Source organism: Cyrtonyx montezumae, unplaced genomic scaffold (genome assembly GCF_038088225.1).
Source record: "Cyrtonyx montezumae isolate F1298 unplaced genomic scaffold, pur_monq_1.0 scaffold_3, whole genome shotgun sequence".
NCBI classification, from domain to species: Eukaryota; Metazoa; Chordata; class Aves; order Galliformes; family Odontophoridae; genus Cyrtonyx; species Cyrtonyx montezumae.
Genome location: NW_027072034.1, coordinates 43,226,103 through 43,252,217, shown reverse-complemented (window position 1 = coordinate 43,252,217; position 26,115 = coordinate 43,226,103). Strand labels below are relative to the sequence as shown.

Genomic DNA, 26,115 nt, shown 5'->3' with positions numbered 1-26,115 from the left:
TAAAAGAAGTACACTCTGTGTAGTATGTACAGTCAAAGGGACTGCATGCACAGGTGCTTTGTGTATAACCAGTCTTTATTTCTTAGTAATGTACACATACTGCTGAAGCAGCACTGTAAAATGTACCCTGAGAAAAGCAACGCTATTCTATATAGAATATGTGATATTTACCTTAAATAAAAAGGTGCAATAACGCAGCATGGATGCCTGTTGACTGTACTTCAAATTATTTTAAGGGAGGAGCAGATGAGTGAGGCAAGGCTACAGGAGGGACACTAAACGAAGGTGGGAATACTCTTCCTGGCAGCACTACTTCATAACACCTGCATCACACAGCATGTTGACAGTGTCATGTAATCCCATGCAGATTGTTTTTTAAGGTACATCCATGAAATGAACAAACATGCTTGAAGCAAAGCATACTTATTTATACAGTACCCAAAATGTTACTAACAGGATCCCCTGGTACTTAATCTGAAATGAATCAGTGAATTGAAACACGTACCACAACTGCCTACCATCATAATGAATGGGAGATATTAAACCTTCACAGAACTTTGCATTTGTTGCTAGGCATGATGAAGGTATTTATTTTGGTACAATCTGCATGTGCTTGTCATAAAACTGCCACTTCTTCCAACTACTTGGCAGTCTCTCACACCAAAGCCTGATTTCTGCATAGGCAACAGTCTTATTCAGGATAGCATGTAAACCTCCTTTACCACTCAGTTGTGGTACAGCAATTCTCATGGCACACACATTGTATTAAACTGCATTTAATTTATTAAACGTGTTTGTCAGAGGGACGCTGGGTAATCATGGCATTATATGCAAATGGTAGAAGAAAACAGAAATTGGCTATTAAGTACATGAAGAACTACAACACTGAGTTCTCATCCTTATTTCCGTTTATAGATTATTTATTTATAGTGCTCAAGTGTTAACTTCATCTGCTATTTTGTTTCAATCTCGCTTCTGCAAAAACTAAGGTTCAGGGAAGCTTTAAGTTCTTAACGTCTTATCAGTCCCTAATGTAAGCAACCTTCATTCTTAAAGCTTTTTGCTCTCCCTGCTTAAAGTTAATAAGAATCTAGCTTACCTTCTTTCTTTCCTCACATCTTTTGTTCACTCACTATAGATGTATCACAGAAGCAGTAGGTCAGCCTGTATTTACCAGTTCAGTGACTGAAACTTAAAACACGGCCCTGTCACTGTATGTACAGGACACTAAGAATGAAGTAGACTTTGAATGTAGAAATTGTAGAATATCCCTTTGCAACAGGAGCAGCGCATCTATGGAGTAAACATGGTCATGAACAGGATCAAATGAGCATAGGAAATACTGAGAAAAGCGTGTAAGAGCGACAAGAACTTTGTTTTGCAAGCTTTACTTCTACATAACATCCGGTACAAAGCAAGCACATTAAGAGGAGACTCTTGCTTTTACTGCTGTTAGCAAGAAAAGCTTCTCTATTACAACAAAAAGGTTGCAGTACAGAAAACAGAGTCTGCATAATTTATTGAAAAACATGGCCCATGCAGTAGGCCTTGGACTTCCTTCTCAATGTGTACACTAACAGGCATGCTTTTAGTCAGGTTACACATTGAAGCTACAGTGCATTATCAGGTTTGCTATTAGAAGGATGTTGAGTATTCTCAGAGCCAACTTTCAAGAACTTCTCATACAAGTGTTCTACCATGACAGCAATGGAGAGCTTCAAATACATGCCCTGTGGCTTCATTTGCAACACAGCAGAAAGATTATCCATTAAACATGGAACTTTTTTCTGTTTGCTGTCAGTTAATGAATACAGTAATATCAACCTTTAAGTCTCTACCCGACAATGGCATATTAAATCAGCATCAAATTTGGCTCGAACATTAGCTATAGGATCTACTTGTACTAAAGTAGAAAGCTGTCACTACCTGCTGTAAGTCAAGAGCTTCCTGAGTTCCCTATGTATTGCAAATCCTTAGTTTCACAGTACAGAGATCACAAACACATTCATAGCTCAGGTGAACAGGAACAACAAGGTCAGAACTTTAAGGCTGTATGCTAAAAGCTTTCTTGAAGAGCTCCACATTATGGCAAATTTCCAAGTGTTACTAAAGCTGACAGAATAAAGTACATATAACCATTTTTAGTTATGAAAAATACTTAGTTTATCCAGATACTCTTTTTTTTTAACCAATTGATCAGAAACATGCCAGAATGGGACTTAAGGGGAAGACATGTATTAAAAAAAACTCACGCATTTTGCATTGAACTGCTGGAAAAATTAGTACGGCATTAGAATAGTAAACCAAAGGAAGATGGGCATTAAATATATAGGAAATTCATGTACTACTTAAAAACCTGCACAAATTATAGCAATTAGAGAAAACTTAAAGCTAATTTATGTTAACTTATAGTAAATGCATTAGAGATGAAGTACCACTCACATTGAAAGGAAGGTAGTGAGACTAAAGTTTAATATCTAGCATTGTTAAGAAACTGGCTTCTAGTGAAACAAAAATGGAATGCTAATTTCATAAAAATATATATACACATATAAAAGTTTCTTTGTATCTGAATTCCAGAACAGTTTCCCCAAAGTAGTGCTTCCAAAAGTTCAAGTTTTAATTATATTCAAAGTATTTATCATTTAGAGCTGGCAAATTACATTCTTATATTAACGTGTTTAGTTGACACCTTCCTAGATAAAAGGGTCACTAATTCAATAATGGGTCACTTGTGAATGGAAATTGGTTTTGTTCCCCCAGGAAAGCAGCAGAGGATTACAACTTCATTATTAAAACGGAACCCATTTGTTATTTTACCTATATCTGTCTCATGCTCTTACAGAGTAAGCTAGTCAAAAGGAATTTGGCAAAAAAGAAATTTAAGTCAACAACAAGATGAACTGGGTTTCGGTTTCCGATGAAGGTTTACTGTATCTGTTTGAATAAAGTGATCCGATCTATCTTCAGAGGCTAGAACTCTTCTAACAGCTTCTTCAAAGGCTGCTGCAACATTAATGGCATCTTTTGCACTGGTTTCAAAATAGGGATGATTACCATTATTCCTGCACCAGTCTTGGGCTTCTTCTGTAGACACTTGCCTCTCATTTATATCAACTTTGTTACCCAATATCACAAATGGAAAACTTTCAGGCTCCTTGACATCTGCATAATAAATGAATTCTTTCTTCCAGTTGCTTAAGTTTTGGAAGCTTTGAGAGTCATCCACGCTGAAGGTAAGCAGGCAACAGTCAGAACCTCTGTAGAAAGGTGTCCGCAGGCTCCTAAAACGTTCCTGACCTGCTGTGTCCCATATCTGCAGGGTGACAGAGTGTCCATCCACTTCCAAATCTTTGTTTAAGAACTCCACACCTATTGTATGAAACAGCTGTGCATCAAACTTGTTGGTGACGTATCTGTTCATAAGGGAACTCTTCCCAACTCCACCATCTCCTAGCAGTATTACTTTAAGGAGTGATGATTTTGCTGCCATTGTTAAGGGAATAAATCCTGGTTTCCTAGACCTACAAAGGTTAAAATAGCAGTTAAAAAGGGAAGCAGTGAGGAGAAAGTATTATCTACAAAGTGTTAGAAGCCCACCAACACCAAGCTTATGCACAAAGATGGGACGACTATGCAATATAGACAGAGCATAGGTACATCCACTCAAGAATGCAATGTGTTTAACCAAAATCTCTTCCACAGATTGCAGCATGACTTTTGAAATCAGTAATGAATTTGAAATTGATTCACAGTGAACGCTGTGGTCTACAGAACTGATTAAAACCAATTTACAGCATTTGTGAAGTCCTGTGACTAGCTTTTGTCACAGCATTCCTATACTAACATTCAGTATTTTGAATTAATGGCACCAATTAAGCTTTTATCTTTTACTGTGAGATTTAAGTGTCCATGGGTTTTCTTATTTATTTGAAGTAGTTAGATCATCTGCATTTTGTGCCAGCCCACAGTTTACCCTCCATTACACTACAGCCACCTAATGCTATTAAAATTTATTTTAATTGCTTGCAGGTAAGGTTTAAATTCAAAGAGCCCAAACATACATTTTGGTATGAGAACTGCCATTTCTGTGCCAACCTGATAACTCTAAGAACTTAAAAGTAACTCAGCCAAAACAGGCTTTTAGGAAAATAGTGCCTATTTAAAATGCAAGGAGGTCACAAGTAGCCTGGTCTGTCTCCTCCTCTGAAGGAAGGAATGTGGTCTTGCTAGTTGTAATTAGCATTGCTGGCATATACATCACCCACAAAACACAATTATGGAATTAATACCCGATACAAGCTGGCATAAAGTCATATGACTGTGTGCTGCCTTAGAATCAAGGCCTGCATTAGAAACAAGAAATGTCAGGAATTCTTTTGTGTTTAGCTCTCCATCTTTGAATGTGTAACAACCTACAGTACAGCATAAGAAATACTTCACAGTTTGAGAGCAGCTGAAGCCCCAGCACAAGGAACGTCCAAATACAAGGAGGAGCAGCTGCTTCCATTAAAAAATCTGTTCAGAGGAAGTGATTTTATTCACTCACACTGCATGATGAAAAACTATTCATAAATCCTCCGCATTTGTACAGGTTTGGATCACAACAATATTAAAAGTGCTTAAGAATAAGAAATGGATGGTTCAATTTCCTTTCCTTCCCTAATCTCCCTAATTCCTCCCATTGCTTAACACTTATTTGAACTACACATAATACAGTAACAACTTCCTAATAAATAACACATTCAAGAGAACAGCGGGTACTGAATGTTTCCCTGTTTTTCCACTTCAGTGAATACTTCACTGTTAATACACCACTACTTCTGCACTGGGGCTACAGAAACAGTTTCCCCAGGACCAACAAGCAAACACCTCCACATGATGTTGCCTTCAACTTCACTTCTCAGAATATTTAAGTTTCCAGAAACAGAAACCACCGCGCTAACAGTTAACATTTTTGCAAACTTCTTAGTATGAACAACAACGAAAAAAGATATCTTCTCAGTCATTTGGGATTACAAGCTGCATTGGAACCTCCAAAGAAACATACTTAAAGGCATTAAGAAGCAATCTTGTTTCAAAGTAGCAGAGACTTTATACACTGTCAGGGCCTATTATGTAGCCCCACTAACTGGTTACACAATTTTAAGGTATCTGCATAAACTGGATGGCAGATTTCAGTACAGTATGCTGCTGCACTTTTCCCACTTGAACATCTTGAACAAAGTAAGATTTCTTAACAGCTTTGAACTGTTGTGGCCCTAACACTCCAGCGAAGACCATACAACCCTCCAGAGGTATGGAGAATTAGTGTTATTTCTCCTATTATGTACTTTGAACTTACACAAGCAATAGATTCTTGACAATGTTTTTGGAAGAAAAAGTCAGTATCTGATACAATACTCCTGAAGATTTCTTACCTTACTGTTCAGCTTAAATCATCATTCAGCATCTGAAAATAAAACAAAAACTTAGTTTCCAACGTGCATCTGATTATTTTCACCAATATCAGGGACTGCAAGACACCACAGGATTACAAATAGGTATTTGTTCCACTAACTTCAACTTACTGTGCTGCACAATTATTTTATGTAAAAGCAACCTCAGCCTAGTACACAAAGCAGTCTACAATCAGTTTTTTCCCTATCTTATTTCAGTACTTGGTTCCAAGCAACAAGTCAAAAACAAACAAACAGCAGCCCCACTGTGGTGCTTTTTGGTAACCATTTCTGAATTCCCTCCTCCAACTTATAAGGTCATAAGTCGGACCTTTTAGACTACTGACTTCATTATTGGTAAAGCAGGGCACAGTTCCTACTAAATGTCACTTCTTTTAGAAGTGGTTTAGTTATTCCCCTCCTAGAATCCCCCTTTTAAACTGAATTACACGTTTGACAGATGCTCATTAGCAGTCTGAACACTTGCTGGCAAGATAGAAAGGTACAGGCTATCTCATAAAACAAAACCCATTTGCTTATGTGTATTAGACAGGGCAACGTTGTTTTATCTTGACTTACTTAATTCCATGGTAACAGCTTCCTAACTTTTTGAGAGTAATTACCTCTTTCAGCACTTTGGTGTGGAGAGAACACTTAAAGAAAAGTCATTGGTTTGGGTCTAGAGAATTGTAACAGCAACATTCAAACTTATTTTTATAATAAACAAACTATGCAAGGTTAATGGATTGAGGAGGATTTGTATATACCAAATCATGCCAAAAGCTGAAAGAACGTAAGTGCTGTAGTCAAATTTTGGCCAACAGTGCTCAAGTTTCTTCCACCTGATCGTGCTTATTTAGAGCCTCATACACTTTCAGCCAAGCCTTCTCAGAGAAGTCATCTTTGATAAACACTGAAGGCAAAACATGGTTTCAGTTACTGACAGGCAAAATTAGCACCTCCATAACTGATGTAACAGTCACACTGACAATGTTTCACAATCTCCTAACCTCAACTTCACACATATACAACAGACCCACTTTACTCCTGAAGCCCATTCAGAATCAGCTTTACTAAACCACCTTCATCTATTAAACCAGCAAGGATTACCAGTTTAAAGAGATCACTTCAAGTATGTTGTCAGACAAAAATACCTGCCTTGCAATAAAAATATGCACTTACTCCATCATTTTTCCTTAACATGTTTGATGATGTTTATCATGGTCATATAGAAAGAAAACCTGTCTCCTGATTTAGTTACAATGGCTCATTAAACAATGATAAATTGCTTCTCTGCAAAACATCTGGAAAATAAAATGAAAAGATCACAAGAACTTGCAGAGGTGCAAGGTCACAAGCAGGATCCAGAATAAAGTGTTGAAAACTAGGTTAACACTTGCTCTTTGTCTTAGCACTCAAGTACTACAGCAGTTTGATCACCTACTGCAGATGTGCAAGTTGACAGCTGCAAAGAAAGCAACAGATGCAAATTTACTCCCTTTTCCCCAACTTAGGTAGAGAATCCTTGTCCATGTGCTTACAGGGTACTGCTTTATTTACACTCCAGACAATAAAGCAGTGTAAGAACAGTTTCCCAGTGGGTAAGAGGCCACAAGCCTGCCGAGATCCTCCAAGCTGTGCACTCCTCAATGCACTGCAGATTTGACCACAAGACAGCCTTCAAACTGACCTTCTCCTCCAAAAAAACCTCATGTAAAAGCTGTGGCTCAGAAATACCCTTTACAATGGGGCACTTGACAACAGCCCAGTTCTCTGGAAAGCAGGCTGCCCTCCAGTCACAAGGCCTGACCCACTGAGATCCCAATCACCCTGCTGGTCTTCCTTTCTTCATCTACAACTGCACTATTGCAACGCGATGGCAGCTTATGTTTTCTGTCAGATAGATCAACTTGATGACAAGTTGTCTGAAAAACTGTCTCTAGTCGTCACCAGCCTGGATACAGTTCATCTAACATCAGGATAACACTGAAGTTCATTCCTAATAATTGGTAATACAAACATAATGCAAAATTGATTGACATTAAGCTGGCGCTACTCATTTGCATACCCAGGAAGTTGTATTCTTTGTTTCTTTGGTTTCTTTGTACAGTTACTTGTAACTCCTGTGGAGTTCAGCACTTGAGTTCCAGCAGTTACCTGGAATGACACAAGACAATGGAAGAGGCAGCAGCCAAGAACAGGAATCATTTAGCCTGCATAACCCTACAGCCAGAATTACTTTAGTTACTGTAACATACATTGAAAAGCAAAGTAGATCAGATAAACCTGTCAGGAGAAATGCCTTGTGTAGACCCAGCCTTCACCTTCTACTTCATTGCTCACTTCCGTTCAGAATGAGCACACTTGACAACTCCAAACAAATGTGGGGGAGGGGGGCGGAGAGAAAAATAAATAATTTCTCAGAAGCTCACAAATAAGCATCTCCTAGTTTAAATAATATCTCATAATATTATCACTGACTTTCAGCAACTAGAAAGCAACCTTAGGAGTAACTTGGTCCAGCTCTTCCAGGAATTCACGAGATCACATTAGCTGACTTTCTCCTTGCGAACCAATTCTGTTACTGCTCTGTCTCTGCCAGTAAGTTACGAAGCAGCTAACTAACGCTGCACATCTGTGCTCCTCTCTCCAGTACGAGTTTCCCTTTTCCTCCAGAGACAGCAATAGCTGCCTCTGTTTACCCAGGCTACACTGTGAGTTCATGCTCTCCCCGGTATATGAGCAAAGCCGTAAGGGAGTAAGTGGGCTGCACCATATCGACCCAGACTGCCAGTGCTGTGGTGCAGCAAGGAGAGCAATATACTTAAAGAAATAAAGAAACTTTTAGTCCAATGGAATTGAAAGAATCACAGAACGGCTTCGGCTGGATGGGACCTTCGAGGACCTTGGAGACCACTGAGCTCTAACACTAGGGTAGTGGCACTATCCTTCAGCTAGGTTTTTCTAGAAATAAAAAGTGCCAGAGAAAGGTCTTACATCTGTCCGCCGAGCAGCTCGTCCCCCAGCCTGCCATTAGAACTAACTACTTGATCAGCTGCTAACAAAACAAAACAAAACAAAACAGACACACGAGAAAATCCCCCCCCCCCCCCCCAGAAGCAGCGGCGGGCACGGTGCGGGACAAACAGCCGCGCTGGGCCGCATCCCAGCCGAGGGGCCCGCAGTCACGGGACCCCGCTCACGACAACCCCCCGCCTACCACCGGCAGGAGCAGGAGAGCGGACCACACCACACAAGCATACCCCCACCCCCGCACAGCAGCCCCATCGTGCCTCCCCCAGAAATACAGAGGCCCGCCGCACGGCCGCTACCTGCCCGCGGATGGGAGCCGCCGCCGCCGGGCGCTGAGGGAAGGGAGAAACAACATGGCGGAGCAGGCTGGGGGGAAGGGTGGTCACGTGGGCCCCGTTCGGCTCTGCCCCCAGCGGGAGGGTGCGACCCCGCCCTTCGGGGGTGGGGTCCCCGCTCACGTGGGCGGGGCCGCGGGGCTGTGTGCAGTGGAGCACCTGATCCTGGGGAGGCTCGGGGTGCAGCCCGCGTGGATGCTGAACATGACTGCGGGAGGAAAAAACATCTCAATAAACCACAGAGGCGGTGGAGTCTCCTTCTCTGGAGACGTTCAAGACCCGCCCGGACGCCTAATGCGCAACCTAGGGAGCTGCTTTGGCAGGGGGGCTGGACTCGACGATCTCTTTAAGTCCCTTCCAACCCCTACAGTTCTGTGATACTGTGAAACCGGTGACAGAGCATTTTCTGCGCTCTTACGACGTGTTACGAGGGCAGGGCAAACTGCAAAACGAGCGGAAATGTATTTGAGTGTATGTAAAGAGGTTCCCCACATCATCAGGAGGAATAGGTGATTATAGGCTTAAGGGATGAGCCTTTGAAACACCACTTTGCTCCAGCAGCCGTCACATGCTTTCGATCACAAGGGAGAGGCAATCAGACTGGATCTGCCGCTTGCAGTCATCTGGGTTTTGGATCAGATGTACTAAGGAACGGAAAACAAGATCTCCGTGTTATCGGAGGAAAATGCCTCCCACTGACAGCAGCACCCATGCTAAAGGCAAATCTGATGACACTAGAGCCATTCTTACTGAACAGAGCTGGGCTTAGAAAACATTTAAGGACTCGTTTCCTGCGATCTGCCTTCATCCTGGGCTGAAATTAACCACAAGGAAGCGCCAGGTGGGCAGCAAATGGCATCTGTAAATGATGACAATTCTAAGACGTGAGTTCTGATCGTTATTTTGTGATCTTAAGAGGAAAAAAAAAAAGCCAGCTTTTGTAAGAGGAGGGAATAATTTTTACCTTCTGGGTATGCTGCTACTGTCTTTATTTTTCCCAGGAGAACGCTGGTTCTCAGGCATTTGGATATGTCTGAAGAAGTTTTAAAATTTGAGTTAGGCACAAAATTCTTGTACTTCTGTGGTGAGGTGTACCTTTATTCCTTTTACACAGGAACACAAAAGAATGTAAAAAAAGAGCATGGTGCTCTCGTGCCTGCAGTTTTGCAGTGGTATCAGTGGAGCTACCCTTAAACTTAAAACACACATATGCATTTTTGAGGGGAAGGAAGAGAAGCCCCTTTTCCCTCAGTTCCCCCTGCTACTGTTACTCACATCTGTTAGAAAAAGTGCTTGCTGCAGCACTCTTAGAAACCCCAGGAGCACTGCTGTTGATGAGGCCATTCAAAGAAGATAGGCCTGCCACGCCTCAGCAACAGGTTGAAGGAAATGTCCATCTGAGATGTGAGGTGTCCAGTTAACACCAAAGTCTGATTTCAGACCCAGATGGATTCATCAGCCCACAGAATCACCACAGGCCTGGTCCCTACCCCAGACCCACGGCCTCAGTTCAGCTTTAGCACACCCTGTCCTTGTGGACTGGCTGACACCACTGGCTGGGCCTGCTTGGGCAGGATGCTGTGGGCCCTCTTCCTGAGGTCTGCATCCACGCAACCTACACTGCCATCCCCACGAGCAGAATGAGAGTTGGTTCTATGCCATGTCCTATCAACAGCGCAACAGCAAGCAGAGAACAGTGGGGGTTTTCATGCAAGGGAATGTTTTGCATCAGCAAAGCCCTCATGCAGTACAGCTTGTGAATAATGCTTTTTACCATCCATAACTGGCAAGGAGACTTTGTCCCATCCTGGCAAGTGATGACCTTGCCTCAATAAAACATGACTCTGTCACCTCCTGTCTGAATCACAGCAGTATAAAATAAGGGGATATGAAGTCAGCTGCCTTTATTGCGCTGCTAATACCACACTGTGGCAAGCCAGCCCCTCAGCAAGTGTCAAAGCACTCCTTATCTTCCAGGCACTCGATGACCTGGGCCATTACACTCTGCATGCTCTCTGAAGGACTAATTTAACTGTAATTTATTTGTTCCTTATCAACAGTTACCAATGACTAGCTAACCTATTTTTGCTAGCAGGAAAAAAAAAAAAAAAAAGAAACCTTTTTCTTTTGTATGTACCATGGAAGACAATGAAACAAACAACGAAAGTGGACTGTTTCCCTTTTGTCTTGGAAAGAAAGGAAGAGTTCTATACAACAAACTGGTAGAGCAATGTGCTACAGGAAAATGGTTGAGGGAAAACCAAAGGCCCTCAGCAGGACAGAGTTAACTGTAGGGGATCTCCAGGAATTAGGAGTGCTGTTATTAAGGTAGTTGTTAACTCCCATTCATCAACTCCGATTAGGGGAATACTCAGAATAAAATCTTTGCTTTTGCATTGAAAAATGTGTGAATTTTGTTGTTAATTTAGCTCTAGACTTGAGAGACTAAAGTCTTGAAGGTACATGTTACTTCAACTCTGAGGGCAAATTGTATTTTTAATACCTTACTGCTACTATTCACAAAATAAAAGAAGTAGCTGAACTTAAACAGTACTTCTAGGAAAACAAACAAAAAATAATGATTAAAAACAACAACAACAAACAAGCACACATGTCAGCCTTATTCAGCATACATTCGTCTGTTTGGATGTCCCCTAAATGCCATGCCCCTTTGTGGAGGAGCATCATGGTTATGCCTAACAATCATACGAAAAGCCCTATTCTCTGCTTTGAGAAGCTGAGAGATTTTTTTTCCCATCAGGAACAAACCTAGATGATCTCAACAACATAAATTAATCTCACTTTTCAAAGCTTCCTTTTTATTCTTATTCTGGGCTTCTGACACTCCCTGTTCTCCAGTAATCTCTACCCTCATGGTGGTGCACAAGCTGTGTGGTCACAGGTTGACTCTTTGTAGCCAGTTTGAGCCAAAACATACAATCTTATCCAGGCAAACATTTTAAGCCTGCAGCCTGGAACAGTACTTTGCATAGTGAAACTGAGACCACACCTTTTCAAATAAGAGCAAAGTCTGCATGACTTGCCTGAATGACTGCTTCTCACATTTGGCGCTTGCATGTCTGCAGAATACTGATATGCAGCAGCACATGACACCACAGGACACCTGTTTTGTACTAAGCCTTTTCAGTCATGAGGAGTGGATTCAATCACGGATGGAAAAAATGAAGTGGCAACAAACTGTTAGGTGAAAATAACTGATGGTACGAGATGGTCAAGAAAGCAATACAATTATTCAAGATTTTATATTCAGTTTCTCTAACTGTTAAATGCTAGATTTTCACACATTTATCAATATGAACTAGGTGTGAAACTGAACTTAGACAAGTTTTTTTCCACCAATAGTGGAATAAGCAAGGCTTCCTTTCCTATATATTTGTATAACATAATTAAAACGAGCTCTCCTCATTCTCCTTGCCTTCCAATCTTTTCTTTTTCTTTCCACCAGTACTTCGAGACCTCCACCTTGACCCAGATTGCAATCTAGGCAAGAAGCAGAATTATTTTGTGCCTGGCTTTAAGGTAGTATCAAACACCTAGCAACTATCTGTGTTCCAACCAGGAGCTAAACAGACCAAGTAACTCCTTGGTAAAGCAAAGGACTTCAGCTCTTCCAACAGGAACAGAAATTCTATTAATGATTACTGAGTTTCACAAAATTTACAAGTATATTCTAATCTTTTAATCTTTTCTATCTCTGAAATAAATACAGTTAATTTTTTTTTATTAGGTTCGATTGCAACTGAGAGAGAAGGTAATGGAAGAATGCCCACTAGCACTGGATTACTACAGAAAACTACTTAAAAAATGGTGAGTTTGCAATACTAGGGGTGCTTTACAAATGTTAACTTTCTTGTGCATCCTGTGCCATGCCCACCGCCCTGTGGTGCAGCACTGTCCCTAACCCCCAGCCGCCCCTCCCCTGACACAGCTCCATGCCGTTCCCTCGGGCCCTGTCGCTGTCACACAGAGCAGAGCTCAGCGCTGCCCCTCCGCTCCCTGGGAGAGCTGCAGCCGCCAGCAGGCCTCCCCTCAGCTCCTTTGCACTCAGAGAACACAGGGGGCTCAGCTGCTCCTCATACATCTTACCCTTCAGACTCTACACCAGTAGAGTCAGCCCTCCTTTGGATGCTCTCTAATAGTTACATGTCCTTCACACATTGCGGCACCCAAACCCGCATCCAGTGCAGGAGGTGAGGCTGCACAGCACAATGCAAAGTGGGACAACCCCTCCCCTCACCCAGCAATGCTGGGCCTGGTGCACTCCAAAGTATGGTTTGGACCTTTGGGCTGCCAGGGCACACTGCTGGCTCACATTCAACTTGCCATCAACCTGAACCCCCTAGATCCCTTTCTGTAGGGCTGCTTTCCAGCCTCTAGCTCTGCAGACTGTACATCTATTTAGGGCTGCACCTTCCCAGCTGCAGAATCCAACACTTGCTCTTGTTGGTGTCTCATTTGTCAAGATCTCTCTGCAAGGCCTCTCCACCCTTGATGGAGTCAATAGCTCTTCCCAATTCAGTATCATCAGCAAACTTGCTCAAAACACCTCCTAGTCCTACATCTAAGCCATATATGAGAACATTAAAGAGAACTGGCCCTAAAATGGAGCCCTGGGGAACTCTGCTAGTGAGTAGCTGCTATCCTGATATAAATAACCCCATTTAATATAACCCTTTGGGCCTGAACCGTCAGCCAATTGCTCACACATCACATTACAGTTTTGACTAGCTGTATGCTGGGCATTTTGTCCTGAAGCATTCTGTGAGAATCAGTATTGAATGCTTCAATGAAATGGAAAAAGATACCACTAAATAGCTTCCTTTCATCAACTAGACAGGTGATCTTGTCATAAAAGAAAATTTAGTTCATTAAACAGGACCAAACACACAGCCATACCACTTAAAAACAAAACAAAAAAAAAACCCAAAACACATTTGCAGAAGATTTTCAAAAACAACTTAGCAATTTTTAAAAATGCTTTTGCAATTTTTATTTGTGTCTATGTAGCATCAATATCCAGTTTTACATTATAGAGTTTCAAGAGACACCTCTCATATATGTTTTTCAATGACTTCTTAAAGTGGAAGAGCATTACAGACAAATCCATCTGCTGTGATACCATTGTTCTCCACATTCATTACAAATAACAAAGGTCAACATCTGTTCATCTGGATTTGTGTTTCGCACCCAGCTTGGAAGAAAGAGAGTTCCTCTGGCAATCATAGTGACAGTGCAATCAAATTTTTCACAGCGCCTACACTTTATTTTGTTTGTCTGCATGCCATTAATAAATTGGGGAAGCTGATGTTCCTGAATAGAGGACTCTGTGTACAGGGCCCTGAGCTGTTTCAGTTCATCACTGGCCATTTCCATCACTGTCATCTCAGCAAAAGCCTTTGGACTCAGAGTCCCTGAAAAAAGGTTATGCTTTAAGTTGCAACTTTTAGGGTTCTTCAGGTTAGAGATTTTACTTCTGATGCAATTTTTATACTTTTTGTCATCTTTAGAATAAAGAGCAAAAATATGTTCTTCGATTTCTTTAGACAACTCTAGCCATTTATCATTTTCTTCTTCGTCTTTGGGAGACTCAGTCAAAGCTTTATAAAGAAGATCTGTGCATTTACACCTCAGAGCTCTCATGTGATCCTGCTGTGAGCTTGCTTCGTTAACAAGAAGCTTAGAACTTTCATTATCAATACATCCTTCCTCAAAAGGGGAAAGTTGATCTATGCTGCCTTCTGGGTTGTTACTTACCACTTTTTTAACAGTTTGTGGTGGGATCAAAATTTTAGAAGGGATAGCATTTAATACTTCCTGCTGACAAGGTCCTTCAGACAGCAACTGTTCTCCAGGAATCTCAGTATGTTCCATTTCCTCTCTCACACACATAGAAACTGACTTCTTGGCTTGCACTGATTGAAGATAGTTACTCTTGTAAAGTGCTTTCCATCTCGATAATAGCTGCTTTGCTTTCTTTTTCAGCTCTGCTGAAGGACAGCTCTTGAGTATTCTGTACACAACCTTGGCAACTTCTGTCCCCTGAAGATATTCTACAGTCATACTGACATCTTCAAGCTGTTTAAGATGATCCTCAATTTCTTGGAAGTTGTTCTCAGAGAGTAGCTTTTCAATACAACGGATTCTGTAGATAATATTTTTCGGGTCAGCCATTTTGAAACTTGAAAGTAAAAGAATAAAAAGATCATGTTCAGCAATAATGACATTTATTACATCATTTTCTTTATATTATAAGAAGGTTGTTTTTACCTGGTATGTTATTTTACACTGTTTTACTTGTATATATCACTGGTTTTGCCAACTTTTTCTTGAAATGGTTTATAGTGGAGTTAGTGGAATAAATGTGGAACCAAGGAAGCCAGGTCCTGAGAAAGTGTAGGTGGGCAAACTAGTCTAACCCACGCAAGGAAAAAGCTGGCAGATGGAAGGGCCTGGGAACTTCTGCTGAAGCAGAATTAACAATTCAAAAATAGGAAGGGACACTATTTTTTAAGGAAAAAAACCACAGTGTTTTACCGAAAATTGCACCAAGAAAGACTGCCAGCACAATAAAAATATCCAATCAATTTTGTTTTTCTACGCATGTGCAGCAAAACAGAAAAATATGGGGAGCGTCTCAACTACTAAGAGGAGACAGGTAACTACAAAGCCATTCAGCCAGCTGAAATTACAGGTGGATTCTGCAGCATTTAATGCATCAGCAGACTCTCATACCACTGGACTATCAAGGAGCAGTGAGTTCTGAAATTCAGTATTTTTCACTGAAAAGCACCAGATGAATCACAGAATCACAGAACTGTAGGGGTTGAAAGGGACCTCTAGAGATCATGGAGTCCAACCCCCTGCCAAAGCAGCTCCCTAGCCCAGGTTGCACAGGTAGGCGTCCAGGCGGGTCTGGAACATCTCCAGAGAAGGAGACTCCACCACCTCTCTGTGCAGCTGTGCCACTGCTCCGTCACTGCACTGGGAAGAAGCTCCCACACACGTGTGCCAAACTTCCTATGCTTCAGTTTGTGGCCATTTCTCCTTGTCCTGTCACCACATATTGCTGAGAAGGGTCCAGCCTAATCCCTTTGGTTCCCTCAGATCTGCTCTGAGTCTTCTTTTCTCAAGGCTGAACAGACCCAGGTCTCTCAGCCTTTCCTCATAAGAGACATGTTCCATGTCCTTTATCATCTTTGTGGCCCTCTGCTGGACTCTTTCAAGGAGATCCCTGTCTTTTTCGTACCAGAGAGCCCAGAACTGGACACAGTACTCCAGGTGAGAGGCCTCACCAGGGCAGAGTAGAGGGGAAAGATCACACACTGATGTATAAAATCTGCTATCAATTTATACTTTTTCCCAAAAAATGTAAAAGGAGGCTTTACAGGCAACATATCATCCCCCCCTCACACATAAGACAGTAAAATATCAAGGTTTTTACAGCAACAGATTCAATTTACCTAAAATGCTGCTTTTGGAGAATGTTTGTTTTTCCATTGCACAAATTATGAGTGTCTTAAAAATCATGTCCTTCTGCTACAGTAGCTATTTGAATAACATCATGCCCTCACTCTGCTGAATACATTCTGTGCCACCTTCCTGATAGTCTCCAAGGGCAGCTTTGTGGAAGGAAAACACTACAAATCATTTCATCTGATAGTTACAAGTTGCAACATGAAAATTTACCTCAAATCAAGCAAGACTCTGCTGCCATCTTTCCAAAATGTGCAGAATAATCTTTACTCAGAAAAGTCTCACCTTCTGTGAATCTGTTTCAATATCTTTTTCCAATTTTCACTGTTTCCAAGCATCTGACTACAAATGAAAGTACAAGTTGCAGTGATACAGAATATCAAAAAAGAAAAAAAAACACATTGTGGGTTTTTTTTTCCTATTTTTTTCCTTTAAAACAGTCATCACAGTAACTATATCCTAATTTGGCAAGATCTTTTCCACAATTTATTCTAAGTACTGAGATGTTTGATTATCTGTTCTATCTGTTGTCTTGATTTTAATAAAACATGCAAGTTCCAATTAACATTAATTTCTGTTGCAGACAGATGAGGTATATGAGGATCGATTCTTCATTTCAGACTTTTTCCTCCAGCTTTTGTTACTTCAAAAGAATAAAACTAAGTAGTTAATGTGAAAATGGAATCTAACAAAAAAAAAACCCTAAATAATTTTCTCAAGCATTTGTTGAAGATATCAGAATTTTCAGACGTTCTGAAGAACTTTTAAGTATCACCACAACTTAACATGAGTAATTTCTTCAATTACTGAACAGCAACTAGCTGAACACATTTACTGGTAGCTGTAAAGCTAAGGTTAAGAGCTACTCTGCAGTACAATTATGCAAGTATACTGATATAACTGAACTGATCATAAGCCCCAGACCACACTCTGGTTCCTACACGACCCATGATCATCAGCAATACTTCAACCTCTCACTTGTTATTAAGAGATCATGCGTTCTCTCTCTTCCAAAATCTTCTCTTCACAGCTGCTAACAGAGAGGCACATCAGACAGGTAAACTTTTAACATGTCCCTGTCATTGTTCTTCTCAAGAACAGAGACACCTACAAACTGATTTGAGAACAGTGACATCTGCATCCTAATTGCTACTTCTAATGCTTAAAAGTTGTCCTAATACCAATACGTGTATTGTCTTACAGCAATAGCCTCATAAAAGCATGCTCCCACATTTTCTGACTGCTGTTAAGTGAAAAGAGAAAAAGAAATTTCAGAAAGCATGGTTTCAGGGTTTGAATGAGATTTCTTTCTGATTATTAAACAGCTCTTACAGAAAGATGCACAGTGCACTGACATTGCACAAACTAACACAAACATTACTAACATTCTTCTGGTGATGAACAGAATTAAATGTGCAGACACACTGAATGGTGCGTTGTAACGTGTGCTTTCTCTTATGATTTAATCTTCTCTATCTGTATAAAAAGCATCAGCTGAAGTTGCATACATCCAGATCCTATAAAAGGTCACCTGCATTTAGAAACTGATACAAAGTCAGCTACACGTGCACATTTGAAGGAACTCACAAGTAGATTTCTTGCACCATCACTATTTCCATGATGAAATCTCCCGAGAGAGGAGGAGGAAGGGGGAGAAAGAAGGTGGAAAAAAGAGACAGCTGGACAATTTGCACATTCTGCAGCTTTCAGAGAATACCAGGCCAGTTGTACTATGCGTGCCAGAAATAAGTTTCAATGTTAGGTAGGGCCTAACATTGGAGCTCCACTAAAGAAAAGAAGAAAGACAAGAGAGCGAGCATCAACTTTCATTTCAACTTCACAAACTACAGGCCAACCTGACCTCCATAGCAAACGCCCTCTGCTTTCACTTCACTTGTCTTTAAACAGCTCATTCTTGCCTGACATTCTGAAGTCCTGTGAGAGCTCAATAATGTCTAGAAGAGAAATTGTTTTACTAAATAGTTTCAGAAGCAGAGAAAACAGAGATGCACTCTTTCAAATACATTTGTTAAACTGACACAATGAAAAGCATATAGAGTTGAATCCTTCCTCACTTGTTTTGGTAACCAAACACAGAATCTGTAAGACTAAGAAAGAGTTGTTTTCTTAGGTGGGGTGGCCATGCTTACAGCAGGACAGCACCCCATCTCCCAAATATTAAGCAGCTGACATTAGAGGACGATCATTTGCTAGCATATATTGCCTTTCATGCAGTCTAGGGCAGAAGTGGGGATACTGTTAAATGCTCAAACAGTACGAATGCCCCATGCCTTAGATTCAGCTCTGCTCCTTCTAATGCATGCCACTTCAAATGTAATATTCTTCAGTGCTTGCAACTATCTATATACATTATGTATTATGTTACACATACTGTAAAATTTACTTACCCAAATGAAAGACAGCGTTGTGTAGTTTCAACATTTAGTATCAGGCATGCAGATTTATAAACTACATACATTTTATTTTGGTACATTTATTTTTAGTTTTAGTGCACTGGCATGTACATACAGTGAGGGAGAGGCACATGGATAGGAGCCTGTCATATAAACTGCAGAACTTCCCTACCTCCCACTCAGTGTATTAATAACTATAGACATGCAATGAAATTCCCCCACAAAAAATGAAAACAGAGTATGGGCATGAAAGTATGAACAGTAATTTAAACTGATTTTGGAAATTCAATTACCTATTAAACTACTCACACTTATGTAAAAACAATCACTTTTAAGGAAGTGCTTTCCTCAGCACGTATGACAAGTAGCAAAGAGAACTGGATGACCCCCTTATTCAGCAGAGTTAAGCAAGGGGAAAAAAAAGTCATCAAAACACATGACAAGAACAGAATTCTGTAATTATCAGCTTCAGTGGAATGAAATATTCATTGGCTAATAGTAGAAACACAAGAAACAACTAGCAGGGAAACAACCAAGTAAAAGTAATAAATGCATCTTCATCAATGACAAGTGAGAAGGAAGCTTCTGAGGGGAAAGCATTCTTGGAATGGCACAGGTTTGCTGTGTGTACCCAGTTTGTAAAGGACCTTAAAATACTTCAAGGTGAAAAGTGATACATACCCATAAAGTACTACACTACCTAGTCAATAATAAATTTCAACACAGCTTCCATATTCAAAGGCAGTGTGATAAGAAAAACATTGTGCATTTGCTCCTCTGTAAATCAAGTGGCAACTGGATTTTAATCACCAATACTGATGGTAAGAACATGCATGAACCAATAGGTTGTACAACTTCTGGTTTCTTCAGAGGTTGAGGCAGAGAGCTTAAGACTGGGGATCCTGCATAGCACTTCATAGTAAGTCAGAATATCAAGGAACTCTTCTAGAATTAGAGCACATGAAACTTCTCTCAGATTACTGCATGTTTTTCACGTTCTTGTAGGGAAAAACAAAGAATTACTGATACAGTGGTAACACCAGAGTGCATTTTCTAGCCAAAGTTCACACTGAACCAAAACAGAGTAAGCCTGAGTTCTTCCTTACTCATGCTCCTACTCCTTGAACACCAATGTTCCTGCTGTGTAACAGCATGATAGCAAAACCAAAAATCTACAGTCTGTGTTCCTCTCCCACATACATGTATGCTTTATTTCATTACTTTGTAGATGGAATTTTGCGAGCCTGTTCTAAGCTAGGCAGCAGCTAGACACCCTGCACACTGCCAAGGCTGTTGTTTTGTGCTGTCACCTATGCAAAAGCACTGACTGAAATTAGTTATTCATCAAATAGGGGAACAGAAGGTTAAAACAACTGTTGGTAGTCTACAAAAATCCATCATTCTCCCTGGATCTCAGATGACAAAACTGAAGTGTACACAATCAAACTTACACACCTCTCTGGGGCACGACAGAGGTTGTGGATGCCCTCTCCCTGGAGGCACTGAAGGCCAGGCTGGATGGAGTTTTGAGCAATGGTCTAGAGGGAGGTGTCCCTGCCTATAGCAGGGGCTTGGAACTACATGATCACAAAGGTCCCATCCAACCCAAACCACTCTGTGATTCTGTAAAATGCCCTGCCCAAGCTGTCTTGGCAGGTGAGTTGCTGAATGAAGACCATGATCAGAAAACCACAAAATCATAGAATCATCAAGGCTGGAAAAGACCTCCAAGATCATCTAGTCCACCTACAACCAATATTTCCCACTAAACCATGATCCTCAGTGCAACATCTAACTGCTTCCTGAACACCTCCAGGGACAGTGACTCCACCACCTCTTTGGGCAGCCCATTCCAGTGCCTGACTACTCCTCCAGGGAAGGAATTTTTCCTAATATCCAACCTGAACCAGATCACAACTCTCTAGCCCACTACTTTTCTCTCCAGACCTAAAAGCTGTTCACTATTTTCGACAAATGAGGGGGAAAGAAAAAAAAATAAGCAGAATAAAGATGAAATCGGAGAAAAGCTCAAAACTTCTGAAGGGAAAGTGTTTCACAGAAAGCTGGCTGCAGTCTAAAATGGGGAAGTATTTTACCACTTGAGGGAGCTGTAGTATAGCAAACACATGCAGCCTTGTGAAATAATGCATAATGAGAAAATCCAGCCTTAGGGAGAAACAATTTCCCTACGGCCTTTAGGAAACTTTACATTTTTAGTGTACGTATCTGCGCAAAATTTGGAAGAAAAAAAACCAAAAACAACACCCAGTGTGCCCAAAGGTGGTCACAGACTGGAGGAAGGCTTATCCCTCATCCAGTCTTTGTCCCACACGCAGTTTTTTTCATCTGACATTTAAAAAATCTGGAATTTTACCACTTCTCACTTGAGTTAATGTTATTTGGCAAACGCTGCTGAACAAATATTGGTAAAATTAACTGAATGTGTACTCAGACAGCAGTGTACTGCCATCTCCCTAGTTCTAAGTGGTAAGAAATCCATGAAACAAGCACATATACAAAAACATTCTTTTTCTGAATTCATGAAATGCACAGTGATAGAAATGCAAGATCAAAAGCATGAATGATATCATAATTCAGTGCAGTACAAAATAAACACCTCCATCTCTCCCGCAACTACACAAGGCATTTCCATCCTGCTTAAGTTCAGCAAAGCAGGAGAACATCCACCCAAATTCCAAGTGAAGGTAGAAACTGTCTTGCATTTTCAATTAGGCTTTGCAATACTGTGCTGCTGAGGTACCTCCTTGCCAAATCATTATCCTCTCACACTTGACTGCATGGCATAATAAGTCACTGTGTGTCCAAGAATAAGTGATGGTGATCAATAAAGATCTAGTCAGTCAATCCGCTCTTAAGGGGAAAGCAAACAAACAACAACAACAAAAAAACAAGCTACCTCAGGTTTGAAATATAGTCATCCTAAAATATTGTACTGAATGAGAAGTTTTTAAAAATTAAAATCACTGCAGAGGGGAAAAACAAACAAATCAGTATGAGAGGTTTTCTGCTAAGAAAGAAGCCAACTCTCAGGGGAAAACAACAACAACAACAAAAACACACAACCTGCCCTCTCCAAAATAATTTGGGCTAAGCGCCTTGCTCAAGCCACACACACCTTCACAGATTCAAAACTGTATTCTACTTTTCCTTAGTGCAGCCAACTTCCACTGATAAACCAAGACAAAATAAAAATGCATCCAAGAAAGTGTAAATGAATGTCTTGGAATGGTAGAGCAAGCACAGCATCAATCTTCTTCTCCTTTGTGTCTGAGATGCAGATGATTTTTCTGCAAAGAGTTCTACACCATTGGATGAAAACCCAGACTATAGCAGAGGCAAAGATCAGAAACAGCCAAGTATTCCTAACAGCGTAACGAATTTTCTCCAAGAAACATGGTCAGCATTATTGCTGAGATGGTGCATAGCACAGTCTTGAAAAAAATACCTTAGGTTGCTACAAGCAACCTAAATTCTATATACACAATTAAAATGATTGAATGCCATATTAAACTCAGAGCCTAAAATGAAATCAGAGAATTTTCATAGCTGGCCTTGAAACCCAAAAACATTTTTTCATCTCATGTAAAATGGAAGAGCAGATCTCAAAGATGTCTGCAATAAACCAGTTCCAATCCCCTGCTATAGGCAGAGACACCTCCCCATAGACCAGGTTGTTTCACAGCCCCATCCAGCCTGGCCTTGAATGCTTCCTGAGATGGGGCACCACCGCCTCTCTGGACAACCTGCTCCAGAATCTCACCACCCTCAGAGTAAAGAATTCCCTCCTAACATTTAACCTAAACCTCCCCTCTTTTAGTTTAAAGCCATTCTGCCTTGTCCTATCACTATCAGACTGTGTAAAAAGCCAGCCTCCCTCCTGTTTAAAAGCTCCCTTTAAGTTCTGGAAGGCATCCCTGCAGCCTTGTCTAAGTTGAACAAGTGCACCTTCCTCAATCTTTCTTCACAGGAGTGGTGCTCCAGCTCTCTGAGCATCTTTGTGGCCTCCTCTGTTGGCCTCTGTTGGGCCGGTGACACCAGCTACAACTACCGTCACCATAACCTAGACATCCAACACTAAGCCACGAGACAGAAATCCAGACACAAACTGATCTGCAACCACTCTCAGAAAACGGGTGGTCCAGCCCCAACTCTAATTACACTCCTAAATACCACTGAGTAATCTCAACAGCACACTAACTCTTAATTATTATTTTTTTCTTCTTTTTCTCCCAAACGCGAACCAAACCCCTCACCATCCGCTCCTCGTGCCCTTAGGCCAGCCGAGCTTCGGTTTGATCACGGCTGCACTGCTTAAGGTCACAAGACCCTGAGCATCCCGGCGGAGCTGCTCGTGCCTCCGGGACTGCGGGTAGGGATAGCGGCGGCGGGGAGCACCGCCCCCCGTCCCCTCTTCCCCAGCCCGCTCCGCCGGCTTCACCCGCGAGCAACACCGGGAAGAAGAGGGCAGCGCGGCTGGGGGGACACGCAGCACTACGGACCCGCACCCCATTACCTCCTCGCTAGGCCTCAACGCGGCGCAGCCCTCCCCGCCATGTCTGCGGGCGGGGCCGGCTGGGGCTGAGCGGCGGGACCCGAGGCGGGCTGGGCCGCGGGCTTTCCTCTTTTGTTCGCAGATGATGCCGGGGAAAAATTGTTTCTGGCCGGCTCTACAGCAGACTTACAGATGGACGGTGAGATTTATCCTCAGTCACAGTGAAAACCTGTCTCCTTTTACGTTGGTTTCGTGGACTGCTGAGGCCTGTGCTGCCCTCTGCTGACAAGAAAAGGCTCCTGCCTCGTACCGAGTACACTTCAAGGCACAAGCACCACGGCGCGCTGCTGGAGTGATCAGCCGTGTATTATGCGCAGCTGCTTACGCAGTTGAGGTCAGGCTTTTATACCTTGTTCCTGTGGCTCGTACAGCAATCAGGTGTGGAGCAAAGCCTACCCCAAAAAGCCCGAAGCCTTACTGAAGAAGAGCTGAAGGATTGAAGGCAGATGAAGAGGCTTTTCAGAACTGGCAGTCCTCCCGTAGCAGAGAAGACACAAAGGAGAAGACTCGCGCCTTCTGATGGGCCTTCCCAGGGCCAGAGATCAGAACAGGGGATGCCTCTCTTTGAGGCAGGCTCCTCACTCACATTCTTCTCCATTAAACCATCGTTGTCCCAGAGACAATAGGGCCTGGAGAACCCTCATGAGCAAAGGTTGAGAGACCTGGGTCTGTTCAGCCTTGAGAAGACTCAGAGGGGATCTGATCCATGCCTATAAATATCTAAGGAGTGGGAGGCAAAGGGACGAGGCTGGACTCTTCTCAGCAGTGTATGGTGAAATGGCCACAGACTGAAACATAGGAAGTTCCACACAAATGTGCATGGAAACTTCTTCCCAGTGCAGTGACGGAGCAGTGGCACAGCTGCACAGAGAGGTGGTGGAGTCTCCTTCTCTGGAGACGTTCCAGACCCACCTGGACGCCTACCTGTGCAACCTGGGCTAGGGAGCTGCTTTGGCAGGGGGTTGGACTCAGTGATCTCTAGAGGTCCCTTCCAACCCCTACAGTTCTGTGATTCTGTAATAGGGTTTTCTCAATTCCTCCTGAAGTAAGCCAAAGGATAAGCATGAAATACCTGCTATATTTATATATTGTATAATGGCACATGTACATATCTTTGTGTTTTTGCAGCTCTTTCCAGGATAAAATCAGTAGCAACTTGTGTTCCTTGAGATTTCAGTGTTGGTTGTGATAAGTACTTCTCTATAAAGAATAGTATTCTGTTCAACAAGGCTTTTCAGCAGAAAGCTTAAGCACCAAGGTTGTGATAAATGAAAAAAGTGCCCTTGCTTCCTGACTGAAAATCAAGAAATGGCAGAATTACAAATATTGATAATAAAGATACCATTAATCATGTAGAGAACTGTAATCTTTATTATTAATAATAATTATAATAATGCTTCTTACAGCATTTTCTGTGGGTTTGCGAAGCATGGAATTGACAGCAGCACAGCTTTGTATTAAATCTCTCTGATAGTATGACTGTAAGAGCCAAATGAGAGGTGGCAAAAGTTCAGACACTCTTTATTATCATGGCTGAATAAATTGATTTGTTCAGAATTATGGAACGTACTCTAAAAGGTTATTATAGCATTTCCTGACTAGGAAGAATAAGATCACGTTATTCTTGGAAATCTAGAAAGTCTGGGATGGTTAAGTGTGACACTGACTGATGAAGAAGGACCACCCCCAGAGGGGCTGCTGTTAGGGAAAGGATGTTCCTTGAGTAACAGAACAACAGCAACAGGCAGAGAGACCAGTACTGCAAACTGGTGAAGCTGGTTGTGTGGAGAGTTTCTATCAGAATGTTCTGCAGTGGTTTTAAAGGCTTCCTTCCAGCTGCTTCAGTTTCCGTGTGCATCCTGAATAGCCAATATGTTCCTGCCTCAGTCTGTCACTGGCGGGAGATGTCATGTCTTTGCAATTTTATCTCTCTCCTGAATCCAACATATACCAGCTAGATGAGGCCTATATCTCCTGACAGGGAAATGTAAATCAAAAAGAAGACTTTTAACTTTGCATGCAATTTGAGTAGAAGTATGCAATTATATTTATTTCAGCATAAAGCTCTCAAAATCATTTCCATCTTGTGTAGAAATGCAGCTGGGATAGCAGGAAAAGCAGAATACAATACTTTCAAAATGGCTTATTTAATAATTTAATTGATTGATTGGGATAACGAATCTTGTAGCAAAAATTAGTTCAGAGAGCAGTATGTGTAGGCAGATTAAGACACTCCACCGTGTTCCTGAGTTCAAGGTTGCAGACATCTTTTCTGTGCATTTCTGACAGTGATGAAAATGAAAGATGTCTTAGAGGAGTTGCCTCCTGTTTGAAGGCACTATCCTCTCTGGGCATTTTCTGTAGTGATGGAAGGTGCAGAACATAGAACAGCGTTGATGCACATACACTGAACTGAGTTACATCAATGAGGGATATTTCCCATTTATTTCCATTCTCTTTGATGGCAGGAGAAACAATACACAGTGGGAGTGCCACACTGCCAGGAAGATGTAATATTTAATTACTGGGAGGATTTGTCAAGAAATTTCAGACTGAGTCAGTGGAGTCTCACAAAGCCTTTTGGGTGACTTACATTTCACTTAAATGTTAACAAGAGAAGTATGGCTCAGGGTACTTGAGATAAATAGTTGCCTTTCTCTGTGTCCTTTTTTTCTGCTCTCTGTCCACTGCTAACCATTCTGATGTTGTACAGTCAGAAAATTTTGTGAATCCATGGGTCACTGACTTACAGAGTGGTCATGAGACAGTAACTGGATTTTAAAGAAGAGAGCTCCCAATTGTGATTGATTAGCATGGAAAAGTCCACT

General features: G+C 41.6%; 2 protein-coding genes across 5 annotated transcripts; both read right to left on the bottom strand.

Moving 5' to 3' along the window:
* Positions 1-1,372: 1,372 nt before the first annotated feature.
* On the bottom strand, positions 1,373-8,850 carry RAB9A (RAB9A, member RAS oncogene family). 4 transcript variants are annotated; one of them, XM_065741411.1, is made up of 4 exons: positions 8,771-8,850; positions 7,507-7,595; positions 5,421-5,452; positions 1,373-3,524 (listed from the first exon to the last, which is right to left on the bottom strand). In XM_065741411.1, the coding sequence occupies exon 4, from the start codon at positions 3,491-3,493 to the stop codon at positions 2,888-2,890; it is 606 nt and encodes a 201-aa protein (XP_065597483.1). In that variant the 5' UTR covers positions 3,494-3,524; positions 5,421-5,452; positions 7,507-7,595; positions 8,771-8,850; the 3' UTR covers positions 1,373-2,887. The 4 variants fall into 4 exon arrangements, with proteins under 4 accessions (XP_065597483.1, XP_065597484.1, XP_065597487.1 ...); XM_065741412.1 differs by lacking the exon at positions 8,771-8,850 and having other exon boundaries at positions 1,373-3,510; positions 5,404-5,452; positions 7,507-7,657; XM_065741415.1 differs by lacking the exons at positions 7,507-7,595; positions 8,771-8,850 and having other exon boundaries at positions 1,373-3,510; positions 5,404-5,624.
* Positions 8,851-13,809: 4,959 nt separating this feature from the next.
* TCEANC (transcription elongation factor A N-terminal and central domain containing) lies at positions 13,810-15,059 on the bottom strand. The gene has a single exon (XM_065743910.1). The coding sequence runs from the start codon at positions 14,996-14,998 to the stop codon at positions 13,919-13,921; it is 1,080 nt and encodes a 359-aa protein (XP_065599982.1). The 5' UTR covers positions 14,999-15,059; the 3' UTR covers positions 13,810-13,918.
* Between the last annotated feature and the right edge of the window lie 11,056 nt (positions 15,060-26,115).

Bases quoted from the DNA above. Each gene is read 5' to 3' on its own strand.
- RAB9A (XM_065741411.1), bottom strand. From the start codon at position 3,493: ATGGCAGCAAAATCATCACTCCTTAAAGTAATACTGCTAGGAGATGGT.
- TCEANC (XM_065743910.1), bottom strand. From the start codon at position 14,998: ATGGCTGACCCGAAAAATATTATCTACAGAATCCGTTGTATTGAAAAG.